The 24,451-nt window shown below is 33.8% G+C and overlaps 1 protein-coding gene across 1 annotated transcript; it reads left to right on the plus strand.

Annotated features, from left to right (window-relative positions):
• On the plus strand, window positions 1–849 carry LOC109190917. The gene has a single exon (XM_019341521.1). The coding sequence runs from the start codon at window positions 1–3 to the stop codon at window positions 847–849; it is 849 nt and encodes a 282-aa protein (XP_019197066.1).
• The last annotated feature ends 23,602 nt before the right edge of the window (window positions 850–24,451 follow it).

Raw genomic sequence — 24,451 nt, forward strand, 5'->3', positions numbered from 1 at the left:
ATGGCTACAACAACACCCACAGATGAATCTACCATCAACGCTATAGCTGGTTTTGGTTCTGCCATTCAGCAGCAACCCATCATCATCCCTTTCGATGCTGAAAATTCATATTATCTCTACTCTTCTGATGGCACGGGCACCACTTTTGTTAGCAATGTTCTCACCGGCATTGATAACTACAATCCTTGGGCACGAGCGATGACAATGGCCCTTAAAGGGCGCAACAAATTTTGTTTTGTTGATAGATCCCTTCCCATGCCAGATGCGGCCCATCCCGATCACGCTCGTTGGTACCGGGTGAACAACATAGTGATGTCATGGATCCTCAATTCAATACACTCATCACTGGCTAACACTGTCCTATATGCCACCGACCCTGCCTCCGCTTGGATAGATTTACAGGAACGATTTTCTACCGCGAATAGACCTCGCATCTATGAAATTGAAAAGCGTATAGCAACATTTTCCCAGCGTGATGCATCCATAGCAGAATATCATAATCATTTGAGTGCACTTTGGGACGAATTAAACCTGTTGGATTCTCCACCTAAATGTCCATGCTCTGCTCGCCAGGAATACACTGCACAAACGGAGCATCGCCGACTAATGCAATTTCTCATGGGCCTTCGAGACACTTTCACTCAACCACGGAGCCAACTATTGCTTAATGGTAAACTTCCTACTGCTAAAAATGCTTACTCATTATTGCTTCAATATGAATCACAACGTGTACAGAGCGAAAGTTACGGACATTCAATGGATCATTCGACTCTTCAGACAGCTCGAATTGACATTGATGCACCAGGCCCATTGCATGCAATCCCATATATCTTCCATGCCTCAATTTAATACCGCTGCCAACCAATCATCTACAAATAGGGCGCATGCATCATCCTCCACATCTCGTTCGGGTAACCATCGACCGAGACCACGGTGTGCTCATTGTGGGACACTTGGTCATACGCAACAAGTTTGCTACAAGCTTCACGGGTATCCTCCCGGGCACAAATTCTACAAAAAATGAAATATTAATAGTCAACCTATGACGGCCCAGTCAACCTCGCCTATTCCTTCCGAATCACTTCAACAATTAATCCGATTGCTACAAGAGGTAAAGGAGCCTAAAGCAAATCTTGTTGGTAAGTCTCTAGCCAGAAAAGCCTCCCCCCTCTAATGAAGGGTTAGGGCCCTTTATATAGGCATAGGATCTGAATTCAGACCAATCTAGGACTGTATATCGTATAGTAGATCGTATATTTGGGGTATATTATTTCTATCACTTTAGTATATTTAAAATGTACATTTTATTCACATCCACGTATCTGTGTGGACCATGGTCCATAGAATAATGATTCAATTTGTTAATTGCAGACACATAATATGTTAACTGTACATACATAATCTGAATGTCATTTTGGATTAAGGTTCACCTTGCATTGTGGACCCTGTTCCAAAATATAATTTTTCATAGTAGGAATCAAATAGTTAGTAATGATAATGAATTTGAATAAAAAGAGTCTCTATGGTTGGTTGTAAATTGGAATTGGAATTGGAATAATTAAAATAAATGAATAATTAATTAATTTATATATATATATATATATATATATATATATATATATATATATATATATATATATTACATATAAGTGGATATATATTAAAGCATAGACAATGATCTTTTTATTATTATTTTTAATTTTTTTCTCTCTCATTTTTTATTCCATTGTTCAAAAGTAGAGGAGAAAAAAGATAATTGATTTTATAATTACTTAAGTATTTGAATCCAATTGTAGATTAGTAAAAGTAGACAAAAAAAAAAAAAAAAAAAAAAAAAAAAAAAAAAAAAAAAAAAAAAACATTATAAGGAGTATCAAATCCCCCATACTAAGGTACAAATGTCCCCAACCATGCACACACAACTAATCTTGTCTTTTTATATATGTTACATAGAGTCAAATGCATCATATGAGCAAGCAACGTAACTCATTAAAATGCATCAACCAGGCCACCAGGTTCATTATATATTCACATCCTCAATCGGAAATAATTAAACCACGGCCGCCGCAAAGCCACCGGAAAATGCAAATCGGAACAACCAGCTGGTGGTGGAATAGGTATTGGCACATTGCTCGCACATTTTTGGCATGAAGAACACACATGCTGAGTTTCTGTTATCCATATATGCTTAACGTTTTCTTAGACGACATTGCATGGACCATAATTGGTGTTTTGTCCATTGATTGTTTTTGGAAACATTAGTAGAATTGACATTTTAAGGGAATATTTTGAAGTATTAATTTGAGTGGGGTAAACTAATATGACCGGTACTTTGTTCTTTAATTGGGTCGGTCCGGAGTAAACGAAATTAGTTTGAGTATAGTACGAGATTAAAAGTGCTTCATATAGTTAGGGTTTACTCACGATACCTTGTGGTCTAACCAAAAACATGAGTGGGGTCCACTTTTAATTTGGATCGGATAAATGTGCATTTTGATTTTTCTAGTTGAAATGATGAATTTAATAAAGAGTTAATTCCACCAAGGTTCCTTGTCTTTGGTGGTGATTCCAAATTTAGTCCCAGGGTATCGTTTTTGCCATATTTAACATCATAGACTTTTATTTTTTGGACACTTTTAATCGTTCCGATAATTTTTCTAATAAGATACTATTTTTAGCAAGAGTATTTTTGTCCTGTAGAAGTCTTCATAGGGACCTGAGGTTTCCATTTTAACTCTTGGGGTATCCCCTCCTTTGGAGGTAAAAAAAAAATAAAATAATCGCTTTCGATATTTGTAACGTTTTTTTTTTCTTTTTTTTTTTTTTAATTAAATTATCTACATTCGCATTAGTTGAAATCAAATAGTGTGAAAGGAGTCTAAAATCATTATTATAATCACAAGGTTAACAATTGATTTAACGCATATACTAAAAATTTGTATCTCCCTCTATACACACACTCGTTTGCACAAACACGGCACTACGAAAATTTTCGCAATCCTATAGTATAACATTATAAGCTAAACGTACAACTCGAACATTTGTAATAAAATAAAAATAAAAATAAAGATTATTTTTTGGTTACCTTAGATGCTAATTCTAAATATTTGGAATATAAAATTATTAAAATTTTTATTATGTCATACTCTTCAAATGCATGCTCAAAAAAAGAAATATATTATATATACTCTCTATAATATTTTACTATTTAAAGTACAACATGATATATTTCACATGGTCCTGCAACTGGCAGAATGTCAAATTCAATAATTCATAAGGGATGGGAAGTTCAAAACCATTGACATAGATCCATTGAAAGAAATTTAAAAAAAAAATGAAAATAGCTAATAATTGACATTATCCAACTAAGAAGAAAGTGACTTCTTTGCTAAAAGTCATTCATCAATCCTCTTCTCTATATTTTAGATAATAGTATTCCTTTTTTTTTTTTCTTTTTAATTTATTTTGTGACACTATTAAAAACAATACTTCAATGGTTGAAAAAATAGTCAAAAATTAAAGATTTATAGATAAAAGTTAAGTTTACAACATCTGCAAAATCTATAATATAACAAGTTGGAAATATTTAAAAAGTTGATAATTACTAAACTCTAAAATTATTGATAGAAGAAACTACCGACTTTTAAAATTTCAAATAGCGACTTTCGAATTTTTTAAGTTTGACCTTTTATATGTGTATTTAAGTACTTGCGTTTCCGTCCCACAATGTTGGTCGGTAAATCCTCAAACTATCAACCATACCATTCTAACTTCTTACTTACCGGTCAATTAGATTTTACCGTCCACCATATAAACGTCGTTGATGAAAAATTCCGGCCAACATACTGTCCAACTATCTCCACCATTTGAAGTTATTTATTTATTTATTTATTTTTATTTTTATTTTTTGCAAAAATCTAATCAATGTTTTTGTTGGACGAAATCGTTGGTCAGAAATGGCGAAATTTTCAGTCATAATTGAATTGTTACTTTAGTTTTAATGAATCTTGATAGTGGTCAGAACTTAGAAAGTAGATAAAATTTATGTTACATTAAGGTGATGGGTGAAGTTGGATAATAATCTGAAATTTTTAGGTATATGGATTTAAAGAAAACAATTAAATAATTTACAATTTTCTTTTTATCTTTTGAATTTATCGCTTTTACATGGAATCCAATTTGTAATCTGATGACAGAATTTTATTGCAAGCCTGACTTGGTCTCTAAGCCTTAGCCCTTATGATTAATGTATAATGTATTCATATTATACGAATCATTGCGTTTCATAATTAAAAAAGAAAGATTAAAGTGACAGTTGGTCCAATGATAGGATTAGGACAGCTTCCTGCCATCCTCAGCTCGTTCTCATTCTAATAATATTAAAATAAAATTTAAAAAACAAAAAACATCAAGAACCTGCGACAAATCCACATGCATTTTCTCGTGCAACTACAAGTCGGTTTTTATTTTATTTACATAAGATAAATTTTACAATATCATACATAAAATTATAATATTTAAAAAAAAATATATATATATATATATATATATATATATATATATATATATATATATATATATATATATATATATATATATATATATATATTGATAATTTTACGAGACTCGAATCCACTATAAACCTAGTACGAAATCACAAATGTACAAACTAAGAGGTAAGAAAATAATTAATAATATTATTGTTCGGGGTGCTAGACTCAAAAGAATATGTATAATGGTCGAGATATGGTATAAAAGAATGGCCCAAATACTAAATAACTCCAAATAATGGATTAGAAATAATATTGTAATTGTTAGGAATCAAACAGTGATCTTTGTTTAGAAAGTTAGAACAAGACGCCACTAAGCTAGCTAGGATTTAGTTCGTCCAGGGATGATGTTTAAAGGAATTAAAGGGAAGACATGAGGCCCCTTATATAATATATGGACCGTCCTTCATTTGCTGACAAGTATGTGGTCGTCATTAGCCTTTCACCTTAGCCATACATGTGTCACATCTTCATCATCACTACTTTGTTGCCAGTGCCCTTCGACTGAATATGTATAACCTATCGCGCTTTCTACATAGAGATAAAGTAACTTGGCTGATTAGTGGGTGTGCTATTATCCAAGAGGTTATGGTTTTGATACCCATTAGTAGTTACACCTCTTTTAATATTTTTCTCCCTCACCGCCATAACACACGTATAGTGGCCGCACCACCTACCCTACCGGTGCGATAGGGTCTCCCGATGGCCGGTTAATGGCAAATTATGCTGTGAAACTGTGTCCACTTTGTAAGGTAGACACAGTTCCAAAACTGTTCATAATTATGAATATATAGTTCAAAAATTATAAACATATAGTTCTATAATTATGAACATAGAGTTGTGAACATAATTATGAACATATAGTTCTGTAATTATGAATGTAGAGATTCAATAATTGTGAATATGGAATTCAAAAATTATGAATATATAGCTTTATAATTATGAATAATTAGTTCAGTAATTATGAACATAAAGTTCTGTAATTGTGAATATAGAGTCCAATAATTATGAATATGAAATTTAAAAATTATGAGTATATAACTTTATAATTATGAATATATAGTTTAATAATTATGAACATAGAACCGTGTCTACCTTGCAAAATCGACATGATTGCACAGTATAACGATTGGTCATGATCCCCTAGTGGGCTTCTTCACTCCTTTCACTTTTTGGTTCTCTCTTGCTTCCTTCCCTCCTTTAAACCCAACAAGACTCGCCATTTATTTTTCTTAGTTCGAGACCTCACCAATAAAATGGACACTAAGATGCATGCCCCATGTTTTCAAAAAAGAAAAAAAAGATGCATGCCCCATCATATTCAATTAGCTCATTGTATAATACTGGTAATAAAATATATTTAATGATTGATAGTTGTCTAAATCAACCAAATACTAATTAGAGTTGAAACTTGTTTTTGACTAGCCCATTTAACGTGTGTGTAATTCGGTGAATTAAACCTAAATCTTTTATATTAAATTTAATATTGTAGTTTGAACTTTTCATACTTCGTATTTATTATTTTATTGTGTACTGATCAATTTTATTAGTATAAATTAATAGGGATTTCTTTCGGGTGCGTCAGCTGCAAGACCAACCGCCTTGGTTATAATAGTTATGGCAAATTATATCGTGCATCACGATGTATAATCGATTATGCACCGTGCATCAAAACGACGTCGTTTTATTTAATGAAAAGAAACGAAATTCGTTTCGTGCCGTTCCGCACCGTTCAGCAAAAAATAACTCTGTTTTTCAGTTTCATTTTGTATACACTGCAGTTTCAGTTCAACACAACTACAGTTTCATTTCGATATAACTACAGTTTCATTCAATATTTATACACTCAAATATGTGAAAATGTTATTTAATTTTATTTTAGAGTAAATGCCATCCAAGGTCCTCCGAGTTTGGTGGTTTTGCCACCTTTAGTCCTAAACTTTCAAATCGACCCTCTGTGATCCTCTGAGTTTCGAATTCGACCTACCGTAGTCCTTCCGTTAAGATATTCCGTTTGAGCCGTGAAAAGTAAGGGCAAAATAGTCTTTTTATTACAACCCCAGCCAAAACAATTCATTTCCCTCAGAAAGTAGCCCTAATTTTTGTCAATTGCAATTTTTTTCGTTCAATTACAATTTTTTTCCCTTAGAAATTAGTGCTCAGAAATTCGTTCAATTGTAATTTTTTTCGGTGGATTAGGGCTAATTTCTGAGGGAAATGAATTGTTTTGGCTGGGATTGCAATTAAAAGATTTTTTTGCCGTTAATTTTCACGGCTCAGACGGAAGATCTTAATAGAAGGACTATGGCAAGTCGAATTCGAAACTCGAAGGATCACGAAGGGTCGATTTTTGAAAGTTTAGGACTAAAGGTTTCAAAATCACCAAACTCGGGTGACCTTGGCTGGCATTTACTCTTTTATTTTATATACATTATAGTTTCATTAAAACACAACTAGATGATCATTTCGATATAATTACAGCTTCATTGTACAATATACACTCAAATATGTGAAATGTTATTCAGTTTCATTTTATATATACTGCAGTTTCATTTCACCACAATACAATATCATTTTGATATAACTGCAATTTCATTTGATAATATAAAAATAATACGTGAGGCAGTGTCAGTAGAGATACACTGTAGTGTCACTCCGTTAAGACTAACAGCGCGTCGTTTCTTTACTTAAAGAAACGGCGCCGTTTTGATGCGCGGTGCATAATCGATTATGCACCGCGGTACACGATATAACGACTGAATAGTTATTGCATGGACCGTGGTCCACACATAGTTATTGCATGGATTGTGGTCCACACAATTATGTGGATCACGACCTAAAAACAACATCGTTTTGTTTAATTTTATTTTTTCACGCGCTTAGCTGCAACATACATTTTTATAACTAATAATTTACATAATTTTAAAACATAATGTACATTATGTTATTCCAGATGTTTCATTATTATAAACACGTAATGCACATTATTTTAACACATAATGTACATTATTTTAACATGTAATGTACATTATTCTAACATTATTTTAACATGTAATGTACATTATTCTAACACATAATGTACATTATTTTAAATCATAATATTCACGACGATCTTTTGGACCGTGGTCTACACAACTGTGTGGACCATAACAATAATTTCCCACTTCAAATCATTGCTCCAATTAATAGGGATTTAAATGGGTTAGAAGTGAATTAGGATATAGTTAGGGATGTCAATATTAGCCCAAGCTTGATGGGTTGGTCCAATAAAACTGAAATCAACTAGGTTGATGGCCCAAACGAACTAGCCCAATAAACCCAATGACCCGAACGGGTTAACTCCAAATTTAATGGGTTAGTCCGATAACTCGAACTAGTTAAGATTATTCTTTATTATAGAAGTAATGTGGAACATAACATAAATAAAGTTTATAGGTAAGTTCATTTTTAATATTTTTATTACATTTTTAAATAAAATTTTAATAAATATATTACAAAATAAATTATTTTTATAAAAATAAATAATGAAAAATTTAAAACTTATTGTAAATAGTATATTATAGTGTAAATATATAATGGGAACCAGCATACATGGGATGCAATAAGAGTTCATAGTGAGTTCTTTACAAGACCCATTACTACATTCTTAAAGCATCATTGGTGAAAACCAGGAACAAAAAAGGCCAATTAGCCGAAGGCCAGTTAAGCGCCTCTGGGATAAGTTGGGGATGCCGCATATCACTACCTATGAAGGTAATCATCTTGGTGACTGGTTTTTTTAGGGTATAAATTCTTTGAATGCTAGTCTTTTGCCTAACTTTGTAATGGTTCTGTGGGGTGTGTGGAGTAGCCGAAATAACAGTGTTTGGAAGGGTGTTGTGTTTGATTCGAATGTAGTGGTTCAGAAGCTTTGTTGTTTCTGGATAGTTGGAGGGCTGTAAATGAGGAGTCACCAAGCCAGGACACAAATGTGGTCGTGACTACATGGACGAAACCTGCACAGGGGCGACTGAAGTTGAATACGAACGCGGCGTTACGTGAGACTGGTAATGTTATGGGTTTTGGTTGGGTACTTCGCGATGACAATGGGAATTTCTTAGCGGCCAAGAATATGTTGTTGCCAGGGGTCTTTATGGTGAAAGAAGCAGAGGCTTTGAGTATCCGAGAAGCTATGAGTTGGTTGAAGAATACAGGTATGGGCTCCGTGGATATAGAGATGGATAGTCAGGTTGTTTATCATGCTATTGGATCGCGCTGCTTTTAATTCTGCTTTTGGTTTCATTGTCGATGATATTAAAAATTTAGCGTCTAAGATAGGTGATGTTAAATTTTGTTGTGTAAAGTGATCTGCGAATAGTGCCGCTCACATTGTTGCTAGGGAGGCCTTTTCTGAGTCAGGTTGCGGGGAGTGGTTTGACTCCCCACCATCTTTTCTTGTAAACGTTATTCTCGGTGACTCAATGAATTAATCTTTCGTCTTCAAAAAAAGGCCAATTAGAAGTCCATTGGACTATTATGCCATGGACCCGTGTCCACCTTGCAAGGTGGACACAGGTCCAATACGACACCGTTCTGTAATTCGGGAGTAACGGTGCCGTTAGTGACACTGTTTTCCATCCACCAATCAGATTTTTTATTTTATTATTTTATTATTTTTTTTTTGTTAAATTTGTCAAAAGAATTCAGCGACATCAAAATTTGTGAATATACTGTTACGTAACTGTGAGTATAAAGTTCTGCACTTGTGAATATAAAGTTCAAGAATTATGAATATAGAGTTCATAAATTATGAACAAAGAGTTCTGTAATTGTGAATATAGAATTCAATAATTGTGAATATGGAGTTCAAAAATTATGAACATAGAGTTCTATAATTATGAACATAGAGTTCAGTAATTATGAACATAGACTTCTAGAGTTCAAAAATTATGAACATTGAGTTCTATAATTATGAACATAGAGTTCTGTAATTGTGAATATAAAGTTCAATAATTGTGAATATGGAGTTAAAAATTATGAACATAGAGTTCAGTAATTATGAACATAGATTTCTAAAATTGTGAACATAGAGTTTGGGAAGGAAACTGCCGAATCTGAAGACAAGAAAGCAATTTTTTTTAATTGACACGGCGTCGTTTTCCACCAAAACGACGCCGTTTTGGAACCATGTCCACCTTGCAAGGTGGGCACAGTTCCACAACATAGTTTGCTAAGTCCATTTGATAGAGGAAAGAATTATAGTGGCTCAATCACAATGTCCAAGTCCAAACAATTAAAACAACTCTTCATTAGTTATGTTCAAAGATAGTAGAAAACCAAATTAAGCCCAATTGCAAAAGATGAAGAACTCAATACTTTTTATAATTGTTTATGTAACACCCCCGAATTTCAACAACTTTTAAAACCAATTAAAGCTTAGAAAAGAGATGCAGTCTAAACATTAACATAAGAAAAGCGGAAGCTAACTACACCAATCCAGGAGATGTTATGCCACACCTACACAACAATAGGTGCACAGGCAAACACTAACCACTAAACAGTCTAACAAATCAACTACTTAGGCTCACAGGCCTCAACAACTATTAAAGGAAGAGATCTAATCTATCTACAGGCCACTAACGCGCTCTCCAAAGCTACTCAACCTGTAAAAGATAAGGGATAACACCCAGTCAGCGAATAATGCTGGTAACCCATCAACACGCGTTAAGTATCATAATATATACATAGATATAATCAAAAGCGTTTGAAACTGGGAATACAGTATATATCATTTTAAAGCCGAGAGAGGAAACATCAATGGACTCATCAATCACTCACAACAAAGGTCAAAGACCAACATACTCAACAAGACAATAGAACCACAAGCAACAAGCTCAACAACAAGGTACAACATGCGACACACAACGAAGGATTCACAATAGACATGCTCTTAAGCAATGGAAGGCAAGGTTCACACCATAACGAGTTCCAAGTCCACATAGGACACTATCACACCAAGTCATATACCGTGGAGTCAGCACCACGGCTCGATTCATAGTGGATCAGTGTGGAGGGCTCCAAATCATCAACAAACATGTATCACGTAGTCATCGCAACGACCCGGATCACATGCATAGTGTCATCGCAATGACAAGGACCGCAACCCAATGGAAACAGAGCTAGCAACTTTAAGTGTATACAACCCCTATTGAGATTCCAAGCTCAACGGGTTAGTTACCATCTCTGGAAACCGGGATAAGTTTCCCATGTTGCCCACAAGTCACAAGTAACCAAACGGCCATCCGGAGTTTCACTACCGGTCCGTTCACACATAAGTCCCCACACTGTCCACTTTACCAGCTCAATCATCTCATCACATCAATCCATCATCTCATCAAGAGTCAAAACACACGGAATCTAGAGATACAACAACACCTAGATTCCACACAAAGTGTGTACAACAACGGATACCACCTCTGTACCTTGGAGATTAAGGTCCCATACCCTTAATCGTGCAATCAAGGTACAACCAATACCCATGTTTTCATCACAGGAATCAATCAATGGATCACAACAAAGATATGAAACCATACTCAACAAGGAAGGATTACAATCCGACACCAACGATGGTCAACACAAGTTGCCAATCTCAATAGGAAAGAACAAACCACAACACACTAGCATTACAACATCAAACTAGCATGCATATCAAACGGGTAAACCAAAATAGCTCCAATGAACCACAAAGACTCAACATCAATCCAACGAATCACAAGGTTGGATCATAAGCACGATTCAAGACACCAAATCCTAACGTGGATTCCTAACTCATTGTTCTAGACATACGAAACATCAAGAAGACTCACAAAAGCTCAATAATTCAACAACGGGAGGTCAAAACATCAAATACCAAGAAGAAGGGTTCACGGGGGACAAATCCCCGCAATCCCAAATGTGTTCCCCGCGGGGGGAACCACGGGTAGGGCCCCACCCGCGGGTATGCCTGCACCCAAAATTTCAGCATTCGCGAAAAATCACTTTTTAGGCCAAGTTCAAGTCCAAATGACCCCAAATCTTCCACACAACAAAGATATGAATTGAACCTATGAATAACTCATAAAATAGCATTCAAGAACCCTAAAATACAAGCTCTAAAAATGCATCACCACAAGACAATGCATCAATCACTCAAACACATCAAGAATGTCACATAGAAGCCAATAATCATTATTATCAAGTGAAAATAGGTTTTGTGTAGCATGGGTTACCTCTTGTAGACCAAGAACACCTTCTTCAACCTCAAAGCTAGACCATAGCTCCTCTAGATCAACCTAGCACTTCACCCACCACTAGATCTTCTACAAACTCCCAAAACCCACAAGGTAGAAGAAAGATTTAGAGAAAAGATGGGGGAATCTTGTAAAGAAAAGGTAGGGAATGATTGATCTTACCATTCCTAGCCTTGTAGTGTTGGAAAGTTGGAATCTTGGTGGAAGACTATGCAAAGCTTGGAAGTTCCCTTTTTGGCTTGGAGAGCAAGCTAGGATTCTTTTAGAGAGAGGTTGGAGAGTTTTTAGATCTTTGACTAGCATGGAATGAAGACAAGAGGTTTTGCTAGGGCAACATGAGCACCTCTCATTAGTGAAAAGACCAAGTTACCCTTACTAAGGTTTGGATGAATAAGGGATTGAGGTACAACACACAAGGCACAAGGTACACCAAGAAGACTAGTCAATTTCTAGTCCTTCGACTATGAAATTTCAAGATTTTAGGAAGAAATTACCAAGGAAGGCTAGGATTAATTCCTTAATTAATCCCAATTAGCATTTAGATTTACGGAATGTCACAGTTTAAGTGCTGGTTTTGGGATTAAATTATACCCAAATTAACCCTATTATTTTTTGCCATCATTAATTTAAAATGTTTTGCACGAAAGGGAAAACATTAGTTTGTATTTATAAATGATTCCTTAAATCTCTTTCTAAATAAGACTATCTTTACTGCATTCTAGATTAGGTTTAGGACTCTTTTTTCCATTGTATTTAGGACTATAATGCTAACCCTATACCTATTAATAGGAAACAGCCATAGAAGCTTTAATTAGGTTTTTCTAACCAGCTTGGTTGGCGTGAGTGGCCGTGCACTCTCATCCAAGTTCGAACCCCCTCTCGTATGAAAAAACTAATCTGGCCAGTACTTTGCCCCTTAATCGGGATGACCCGGTGCAAATGAGGATTAGTCTGAGTATGATACGAGCTTAAAGATGTCTCCTACTGTTAGGATTTGCTCAGAACACCTCATGGTCAGACAAAAAAAAAAAGAAAGGTTTTTTTTTTTTTCAATAAAACTCTTAATTCTTTCTTTACACTTGTGTAAGAAACCTTATTGCTAATTGTGGACTCAATTAGTGACTAGCTCGTTGTAACACCCCACTTTTTCTAAAACTTAATTACAATTCTAATCCATAATTAACATAACTAAGCAGTGGATAAATAACTTAAATAAGATAACTAGTGGGTATGTCACTGCCACAACCACCACTCCGTAGTGATTGCACAGGCTAAGGGTAGAACTAGAAAATAAATAAATAACTAACCATCCATCAACTGAAATAAGCATAAGGGGGATAAACACACCCCGATGTCTACATCATCGAAAAACAACAAAATATCATAAGTCTAACATCTGATAGATAACGACATAAACAAGACATAAAGAGTTTAGACATCTCAATCTAAAAGACTAGTCTAACTCGATCACTTCTCACTGCTGGGCCCACCTGAAAGGGGTTTTACAAGCAACACATAGACAAATAGGAAAACACCCGTTAGCGCGAAGCTAAGTATAACCACACTCAACCCTGTAAAGTACTATAGAATATACTTTTGGAAAACATTTGATAACATTCATATACAGCAAACTCATCTTATAGACATCTTTAGTCATATCACAATATCAACATGCATGCTTCGATACAAAAGACTTAACAACTTAGATATTTCAACATGTAAGCGTCACAACAACTTAACAATCAACTCATGCTTACAAGTAATATCATGCTAATAAATCATACGAAAGTTATTCTCATCCTCTCAAGTTCTCATCATGTAACTGGATATACAAGACTTCAAATGTAACTAAACAATCATGCTCGATATACAATCTTAAATCAACATTCTCATTATGCAATCTCAGGCAATACTCTACTCGGATGCAATCTCGTGCAATGCTATAAACATACTCATATGCAATCTTGTGCAATACTATAAATATACTCATATGCAATCTCGTGCAATACTATACTCATATGCAATCTCGTGCAATACTATAAATATACTCATACACTTGTTGTAAAAATAGAGTACTTTCTGTGGATGTCTCATTGAGTCATAAATGACTTGCTTTCTTTATTTCTTTCTTTAGAGTCGCAATGACTCACTTCTTTCTTTTTTAGAGTCGCAATGTCTCATTCTTTCTCTTTTAGAGTCTCAATGACTCATACTTTCTCTTTAAATGGAAGAGGTAGGAACTTCATCATGTGAATGAACCTATCTGGGCACGGCGTTTAGCCGACCTAATACTCTGCTCGTCTACAGAACCACTCTCTTGGTTCTATGCTCAGACTCTGTGGAATCAGGTATCGAACTTTTAGCGTGCACACCCCCTGACCAGGATTCCAAGCCTGGCGGGCAGTTTCCAACCTCGTAACATGGAAATACACCGCGTTACATATGCTGGGACCGCAATGTCCATAAAATCATCCGAGAGGACATAGTCCAAACGGGGTCCTCCAAAACCTCACTAATATAGCTAATACATAAATATATCTCTCATGCATCAATCTCATGCATGCAACAACTCTACAACTTCTCAATACATCAAATAATGATATACCACATGCTTATGGATTTTTGAAAGTAATACTTGGGCTCACGTTGGCCCCTTATGCATTTTTGAAATATGATATATGTGAGATGCAAAATACTCTACAACATGCTCCAAATCCGTGTATAAAATTCATAAAATTCTCAAGGATATCATATCATACTCGGTTTGCAACATAGCAAATTCTATACAATTTCTATCAACAAAATATGCTCAAAACTCATTGATCAAATATCACATTTAGTCATGCTTTCATAAATAAATCATATTTTCAAGTGATCATGCTTCTCTACTTAATACAAAAATAACATCAGGCAACAAGGCAAAACATTTTTTCTTCACAGTGAACTTAACAATTTATACTGTGTAACAATTTCTTCAATAAATCCATCATAACATACTCATTTTTGATCCAAAATCAACGAAGTCAAAGCCAAAACGTGCGTCGAGACGGCCTCGAGGTACCGAGCCACAAGGACATGTGACACCTGGCCCGAAACGACACGTAGTTGAGCCACAAGGGCCCAACCACTGCACAAAATCCTCCCAGAATGAAACTCAGGGACCTGGGGTGGGACTCCTCAAGAGCCGCCCCAAGTAACCCGTCACAAGGCCGGGCCTAGGCAACGGCCCTCCCCTAGGGCCGTGCCCTAGGCCCGGTTGGCCCCGGATCTAGCCGGCGGCCCTCCTGATGGGCCGCGGCTAGGGCCGTTGCTCTGATCTGGTGCACACTGTGTGTGCACCAAATGGAGATTTTCACCTGCAAAAATTATTCCAAGCATGTCCAAAACATTCAAAACATTCTCAACACTTCAAAGACAAATACTAGATCACTTCCAAGCTTAAACACAACAAAATCTCATCATTTCTACTCATTTCTACTCAATAAAATAGGCTTCACAGAGCCAAAATCAAAGAGGGAGTCCATGGGGTTATACCTCTTGTTGCTTCTTCTTCTTGCTTGGATTCTTCCCAACTCAACCACTACCCCCTTCACCACTGTGTTTCTTCTTTCTTTCTTGCTGAGCTCTTGGGTGGGAAGACAAAGAATGGAATCAAGAGAAAAGGTTGGCTTTCTATTGTTTTTATATGGATTCAAAACCATAGAAGGATACTCAATGATCGGTGGAGGGCAATGTGGTAAATTGGTGATAGTTCTAGCAAATATCAGACAAGGATATCAGACAAGGAGAAATGCCTTTTTGGTCCACCTTGCAACATGGACCATAGACTAGAAATGCTATTTTAAATACTTTGGGGTTGAAAATGAATTTTCTTAAAAAGTTTTCTAGATGAACACTTGTTTAAAGCTTCTTTGAATTCTCCTGGTTTCACTCAGATTGATTTCTCAATTTAAAACTTGGTACGCGAAGTACCCAAAAATTTAGTATTTTGGAATAAAATAAGTTTTGGTGTTGTACTAATTTAAAATGAGTCCAAAATAATTTATTCAAACACCAATTGCTCGCAAAACTTTTTAATGGAGTGAAAATGGCTATTTTGGAATTTCTTAAAATTGGATTTATAAAATAAAATTTTGGTTGTTACACTTGTGGACTCGACTAGTAATTGATTCGTCGACTTGAATCATTCTTCCTCTCTTCCACCTTAGATTTAGGTTCGTAGACTCGTTCTTTAATCGAAGGAAACTAGATCCGACTCTAGTTGATTGAAGATTGCATCATCGAGGTACTTGAAACTACAACGAGATTCTTCATAAGTCTTTGAGGATTCGGGACTAAGGGTTTCACGTAGGGATGTCAATTCTACTCGCACCCGATGGGTTCCCTGCTTCCATGAGGCCAACCTGTATAACACGAGTACCCCTTAGGGGCTAAATGGGATAGCCCGTTTGGACCGGTTTAGAGAAATATACAACACAGCTTGCCTAAAATGGGGCTAAACAGACTCAACTCGGCAAATTGGGTCCGCTTTTACAGCTCTAAATGGGTACTCACTCTCAATTTTCAAATTTAATTTAGATGGTTCAACCCGCTCGATAAGCCCGACAACCCAGGATTTAGGGTTAGAGCCAACCCGAACCTAAAAATAAAATAATAGAATAATCGATTAGCCCGAACTGATAAACCTGACAGTCCGACAAGACTAGCCCGAAACCAAGCGGACTACGTGATTGATATCCCTTGGTGTAGCCAATATCCATCGCCCAACCTACTCTTCAAATTTCAAAACCTGCCATTAATTTAAGATAACTCAGTGACTTAAAACTGACAAGGCCAAATACCAATGCGCACAAGGGATCTACCCACTTTGGACATAATCCACACACTGTCGCTACCGAGTATCAGACCTTAGTCTCTCATCCAAAATACTATCTACTGAACCAATGAAATAAACGCGTGTGGGCTTTTAAACTCCATATTTGATCCAAATGGATGCGGGCACCGTTCATGATATCCACCAATACATAACCTAATAAATAAGTTTTAGAGATTTAATAAAATTTAAATTAAATGCACAAATTAAAACTTAAAATTCATAATAAACATAATGCAAATATTGTAACAAATAAATTATTTATTTCTAAAAGGCAAATACTACATGTTATAAAAATTCCAAATAAATTTCCTAAAAAAAATATTCCAAATAAATATGCAATCGGCAAAAGTGTAAAATGTCTCTTTATGCTCTACTTCTTTAGTTCTTTGTACGAAATTCTAAATGGGCGTGTATTGCTAAAAGTTTATAGTGGTGTATGCATGTGTATTAAAAATAGCTAAAATAGTAAGGTGGGGTGAGTTCTATGTGGATGAGATATAAAAGTTAAGTTTAAATTGAATTTACTATAGATATAAATTTAAAAATTTACACATGATGTATCACCCAAAAATCTCAATCCACAATAATTAGATTCAAATAAATACTTACGAATCATATTACAATTTTCTATAAACTAATTAAAATAAAATATACTATATTTAAGATACAATTTGATATAATTAAAAAGAGTGGACACAAATATCACTATCCACAATTATACACCATTCCAAGTTCCAACTTCCAACAAATTAATGAGTAAGTCTAACTCAGCAACATCTATCCCAATCTTATAATCATGCGATGACAATTTGTATTTGATTTGTTTTAATATTGTGCTGAATCTTTATTTTTGTATAAATTTGAGTGGTCGACCCAACATTAAGAGTTGTTATATCATGAACAAGGTCCATCTTACAAGATGGATCCTGGTTCTAAAGGACGTATAAATTGTGTATTTTTAGTATTGGAATTGTGAACTTTTAGAATATAAATTGTGTTTCTAAGACAAAACATAATAATTGTATAAGTGAATTTGTGAATACAATGCAGGGTCATTAAATCCTAATCTGTTAATTTTGTGTGATTGCAGTATGTCATCAATTACATATATGTTAACATTATGTGTTCGTAGTATACAAATTGTAAATTTTTAAAAGGTAAATTGTGAACATTTAGTATGTAAATTATGAACAATTGGATACGGGTTCACCTTGTAAGGTGGACCTGAGTCCAAAAAATAATTTGCTCAACACTAATGGCTTAAGGCAAATTATTGTGTGGACTATGGTTAGGGGTGTTAGTGAACAGAGCTTTCGGTAAACTACTCGTGTTCGTGTTCGGTAAGCGTTCGTTTATGTTCGTTTATTAAGGTAAACGAACATTAACAAACAAAATTTAGATCGCCGTTTATAAGCGAACAGAGTCTGAACAGTTGTAAGCTCGTTTGCTAAGAGATCGTGAACAAGCTCGTTTATTGTTCGTTTAATAATGTTTACGAACAAGTTTGTTTGTGTTCGTTTAATATTTGTTTATATTCTCTTTGTAGTTGTGTTACTTGTTTGGTTATTTTTGTGAACATATATTATTTCTTGTTCACGAACGAATTGTGATCATGAACATGTTCATATGTTTGGTTATTAAGCATTCATGAACATGTTTATGAACGTGAACGAACATGTTTGCAAATATTAATGAACATGTTTATGAACGTGCTTGTTAACAAATATGTTTGTAAACATGTTCGTTAATGTTAACGAACATGTTCGTGCACGTGTTCGTTAATTTTAACGAACACGTTCGTGAACGTGTCCGCGGATGTTAACAAACACTAATGAACGCTTAACAAACAAACACGAACACACACACTCAAAAAACGTTAACAAACAAACATGAACACGCCCCCATTCGTTTATGTTCGACTTGTTAACAGCCCGAACTATGGTCCACACAGTCAGGGGCGGAGGGACATGGTGGCTACAGGGGGCCTTGCCCCCCACCCCCTCCCCCTCCCCTCCCAAAAATTTTTTTTATTAATAATATATTATTTTTTAGCCATCCACCTCACCAAAGTATGGATTGTTATGCCGTGGAATTGTGTCCACCTTGCAAGGTGAACATGATTATATGTTCATAATTACTGAATTCTATGTTCACAATTATAAAACTCTATGTTCATAATTTTTGAATTTCATATTCACAATTATTGAACTCTATATTCACAATTACAGAACTTTATATTCATAATTATAAACAATTTTGGAACTCTTTCCAAATTACAAGGTGGACACGATTCCACATCATAATTTGCCCCAAAGTATCTGCACTCTCCAAACAAAAACTTTTAAACTAAGATTTTAAAATCTTATTTGATTCGTAATTGGCCCTTGCCAAAAATATGATTTCTTCTTCTTGAACATACACAATCACATATTGTCTAACAGGCTCCAAATTTCTTCTTCTTGAAATATGTATAAGCCAAAAATATGGCTTATCCATATTTCTTATTTCTTTTTTGTTTCCCAAATTCTTAATGATTGATTGTTAGTATACATTGAAAAACAAATTGCAAAACAATTAACTACAGATTCAATTATAGACAATTTTCGTGACATGTAAAAAAGACGTTCTAAATTTTAGTAGATTTATAATATAACCACCTATTTTGGAATAGGTTAAATGAATATTAATGTATTTTATTATTCTCTCTCAAATTATGATTGGCCCCACGCACCAGCAAATCCTGGCTCCGCCCCTGCACACAGTGTTGTGTGGACCATAACAAACAGTACATTTTTAATATATTAAATGTACATTATATAATATAATGTACATTCAATACACAAATAATGTACATTCTCTGAATACAATGTACATTTTTAATATACTAAAAATACATTATTTTTGTACTGAATGTATATTATTTTACAGTATACAAAATATGGTCCACACAATAATGATTGAATGATTTAAGGCAATTTGTATCGTGCGCCCAGGCACAAAACGCGCGCGTTTCATGCTGACGTCACAGCGTCCATCCGAACAGACCAAACCTCATTATGTGTATTCAGTTAAAATTTTATGTGTAGTGTTATGAGTTTATGTGTATTCAGTTAAGAGTTTATGTGTATTGTGTTAACCAAACCCATTATGTGTATTCACTTAAAAGTTTATGTGTATTGTGTTATGAGTTTATGTGTATTATGTATTATGTTAGATTATGTGTATTATGTATTATGCTAGATTATGTGTATTTTGTTATGAGTTTATGTGTATTTTGTTATGGGTTTATGTACATTCGAAACAAGGAATTTTTTTTAACAACTTAACAAAACGACATCATTTTAGGAGGCGCGGAGCGCACAGTGCTATATGTGCCCTGGTGCATGGTATAACGATTGATGATTTAATGTATAGGCCAATGAGGCCCAAAGATCCTGTTTTCAATTTCTTTTTTATTAAATTTAGCCGAAACGAAGTGGATAAGGCCTAGTAAAGGAGGTCTATGAAGCCCAGTTGGAATATTTGTGTCTTAAAAGTTCTGTTCTAACCCAAGTGACAACATGGGCCTTATGTCCATCTGTTTTTTTATTTTGGACGACGGTGCGTGGCTTGGCAAATTATGCCCTGGACCCGTGTCCCCTCCACATTGAATTGTGGACACGGGCCCAAAACGACGTCGTTTTTTAAAAAAAACGCGTCATTTAGTTAAAAAAAAAAAAAATACGCGCGCGTTTTGCCGTTAACGGTGTTAACGGCGTTTTTTTTTTTTTTTTTGGATTATGAATGTACAGTTATGCCGTTATGAATGTACAGTTATGCCGTTATGAATATACAGTTATGCAATTATGAAATTATGAACACAGAGCTCTAACATTATGAACTTACAATTATGAACATATATAGTGATAAAATTATGACCATGGAGCTTTAAAATTGTGAATATAGAGCTTCGAAGATTATGAATGTACAGTTATGGAGTTATGAATGTACAGTTATAGAGTTATGAATCTACAGTTATGGAGTTATGAATCTACAGTTATGAGATTATGAATCTACAGTATGGAATTATGAATGTACAGTTATTGATCAAATTATAAACAAAGAGCTCTAACATTATGAACTTACAATTATGAACAAATAGTGATAAAATTATGAACATAGAGCTCTAAAATTGTGAACATAGAGCTTCGAAAATTATGAATGTACAATTATGGAGTTATGAATGTACAGTTATGGAGTTATGAATGTACAGTTATGGAGTTATGAATGTACAGTTATAGAGTTATGAACGTACAGTTATGGAGTTATGAATGTATAGTTATTAACATATAGTAATAAAATTATGAACATATACTCTTACAATGAAGCGGTCTGAAATTAAAAAAAAAAAAAAAAAAAAAGGAGATAACAGTGCCTAACGGCACTGTTACTTGCTGGACACGGGTCCAACGCATAACGATTGGCGTGGCTTGGCAAATTATTGTATGGACCATGGTTCACACATTGTTATGTAGACCATAATAAAATGTACATTTTTAATATACTAAATGTACATTATTTTTGTACTGAATGTACATTATAAAATATAATGTAGACTCAGAACAAAAGTAATGTACATCCCCTGAATATAATGTACATTATTTTTGTACTGAATGTACGTTATTTTATAGTAGACAAAAATGGTCCACACAAGGTCCATACAATAATGATTGGCGTGGCTTGTCTAATACTTGTGCCAAATTATACTATGGACCAAGGTCGACGTTGTAATGTTAATCATTAATAAATGTTTATTTTTAGTATACTAAATAGTTATTTTTATTATACTGAATGTATTCTTTTTTAATATATTAAAAATTCATTTTTTTATTAGTATATCTAAAAAAAGAACTTTCAGTACACAAAAATGAACATTTAAAAATGAGCATTCAATACACTGAAAATGAACTTTCATTATATTAATAATGACTCTTATGTTGATAGTCCATCTCGTAAGGTGGACCATGGTCCAGGGTATACTGATGGTCTACTTGTCTTCTAAAACCCAAACTTGCATTTGTCCAATTGTTATACTATGACAAATTATACTCTAGACCATGATCTGATCTACATTGGAAGCAGAATCATTAATAATTGTTTGTTTTTAGAGTTAATCACTATTTCGATCTCTCAATTGTTTTTCAACTATCAATGTAGTCCCTAGTTTTCAATTTCAACCCATTTGATCCTTGAATTGTTTAAATTTTTACCAATTAAACCCTTTTTAGGGACCAAAATGGTGATTTACACATTTTTAAAATTTTGTCAATTTGGTCACTGAAAGAGTTTAATTGACAAAATTTTAAACAATTCATGGATCAAATTGGTTGAAATTGAAAACTATGAACTACATTGACAATTGGGAAATAATTGAGGGACCAAAATGTTGATTTTATTTTATTTTTAATATATTAAATGTTCATTTTTAGATAATATCGAAGTATACAAAAAGTGAACATGCAATACACTAAAAATGAACATTCAAAAAACAAACTTTTAGTATATTAAAAATGAATATCCAATATACTAAAAATGAATATGTATGTCACTGATTCACCTTGCAATGTGGACCATGGTCTGCGGTATAATGATCATTATAATATAGAACATGCTACATATTGCAAGATGGACCTCTGGTATAAGTTCGTTTTAGCAATGTTGCAAAAAACGTTAGGCGCCCCCTAGGCGCCAAGGGGGCGCCTAGGCGCCGCCGATTTTTTTAATTTTTTTTTTAATTTTTTTAATTAAAAATTTTCAAAATTTAGTACTAAAACATAAGGTTTTCATAGTTATTTCATAGAAACTATTTACAAAAGTGGTTGTAAAATTGTTCAAAAGATTGTTTAAACCATCTAAATATATAAAAAACTAAAATTAAGAGCTAAAGAAGCATTTTTTTGAGAAATTAGTGGACCAAACCGCCTAGGCGCGATTTTTGCAACATTGGTTTTTAGTATATGCTGCATAGTCATTTTTAGTATATTGAGGGCCGTTCTATTAAAAATAGGAGTCTTGTTTAATAGTTTAATTTGGACCTTCATTGTTTTTGTTCCTAGATGCAATCTAAATATAATAAATTGCAAAGACAAAGACAATAATAAAGAGACAAGAACATAGGGAGGGAGAGAGAGATTTTTTTAATATTTAAATTTCGCTATAATGATAAAGATTTCTATTTATAAAGGTAAGAAACATAATCTCAAATTAAAAGACCTCTGAAAGATGAAGATAGAAGTCTAGAAGATCTATAAAATCTCTATAACTGAGGTAATTGAGTTCAAATCCATTTGGACTTCAAGTTATTTTATTCTATGACAAAAATAAAAATGTAATTAAAATTTTTTTTGTCCAAATATAATGCATAAAAATTAAACAAAGAAAGAATACAATTCAAAGTTAATTTAAAAGTGCTATTTTTCATTCATATTTAAATACAAAATTATTCACCAAAATTTCGATGCCAATTCCATCTAAAATTTTATTTTCAATTACAATTATGACCCATCTATAAATTCAATAATAATAATAATAATAATAATAATAATAATAATAATAATAATAATAATAATTATCAAATATAAAAAATAATACATTATATCTAAAATATTATTTAAAAAATTTGAGCCCTAAAAAATTAGGAGCCCTGTGTGGTCACCCTGACAAGACATGACCAGGACCGACCCTAAGTGTATTATAAGTTTATTTTGACATAAAGTATATTAAAAATAAACTTGTAATATATATACTAAATTTGAACTTTGTATTAAAATATAATAAACATACTAAAATGAAAGTGTACATATATCAAGGCTCACTTGACATGATGGACTTTATGATCCATGCATGATATAATTTGCCTGCATTTGTCTCTTATACATTCAGTTTTTGGATTTATTTATTTATTTATTTATTTATTTATTTATATTTGGGAAAATACTTGTTACACAATTACTTGGTGAGTAACAACGTTCGAAGTTTGTAGACAATTAAACTCACAATTTCACTAGTAAACTATGTGGTTGGAATTTAACCACAATGCATGGATAAAAATATATTCTTGAAAGTAATTGTATTGATTACCTAGTGTATAAAATAATAAAAATATGGAGTCTCCCCATAATATTTATATGGACGTACGGAGTCTTTATTGATGCATTTACTTTGGGTGTTAGCTATGTTTGAAGGTAAAATAATACTATAGTAATGGACATGATCAATATTCCTAATCTTCTTACTAAAATCATTAAGTATTATTATGATGGTGCTACTAGAGCTATTAAAATTCACCCAGGGTGAATGAAATTAAGGTTACGTTTGATTGGCAATCATTTTTGTATCCTACTATCAAATTTGACACTCATTATCATATTGAGTTAATACCCAAAATCGTCCTCGACTATAGTGGTTTTTCTCAATTTCGTCCTAAATGACTTTGGTGACCTAATATCGTCCCAAACTTTTGTGTTTCGTTCAATTTAGTCCTCAATTTGTTATTCCGTCAAATTGGTGTTAAATAAAGGGACAATTCAGTAATGTCAATATTGATCTCTCTTTACTTTCAACTTGTGAAGTGTGAAATTCCTCTTTCTTTACAAATTACACCCAGAATTACTCCCGGACCTGCAAATCAAATTTTATATTCGCAGTTTTAGGAGTAATTCCGGGAGTAATTCGTAAAAAAAAAAAAAGATTTCGCAGTTCACATGTCTATGAGTAAA

Source organism: Ipomoea nil, unplaced genomic scaffold, assembly GCF_001879475.1.
Source record: "Ipomoea nil cultivar Tokyo-kokei standard unplaced genomic scaffold, Asagao_1.1 scaffold1596, whole genome shotgun sequence".
In the NCBI taxonomy this organism is placed as follows: Eukaryota; Viridiplantae; Streptophyta; class Magnoliopsida; order Solanales; family Convolvulaceae; genus Ipomoea; species Ipomoea nil.

What these genes read in the sequence shown, in the direction of transcription:
- LOC109190917 (XM_019341521.1), top strand. Translation starts at nt 1, where the DNA reads ATGGCTACAACAACACCCACAGATGAATCTACCATCAACGCTATAGCT.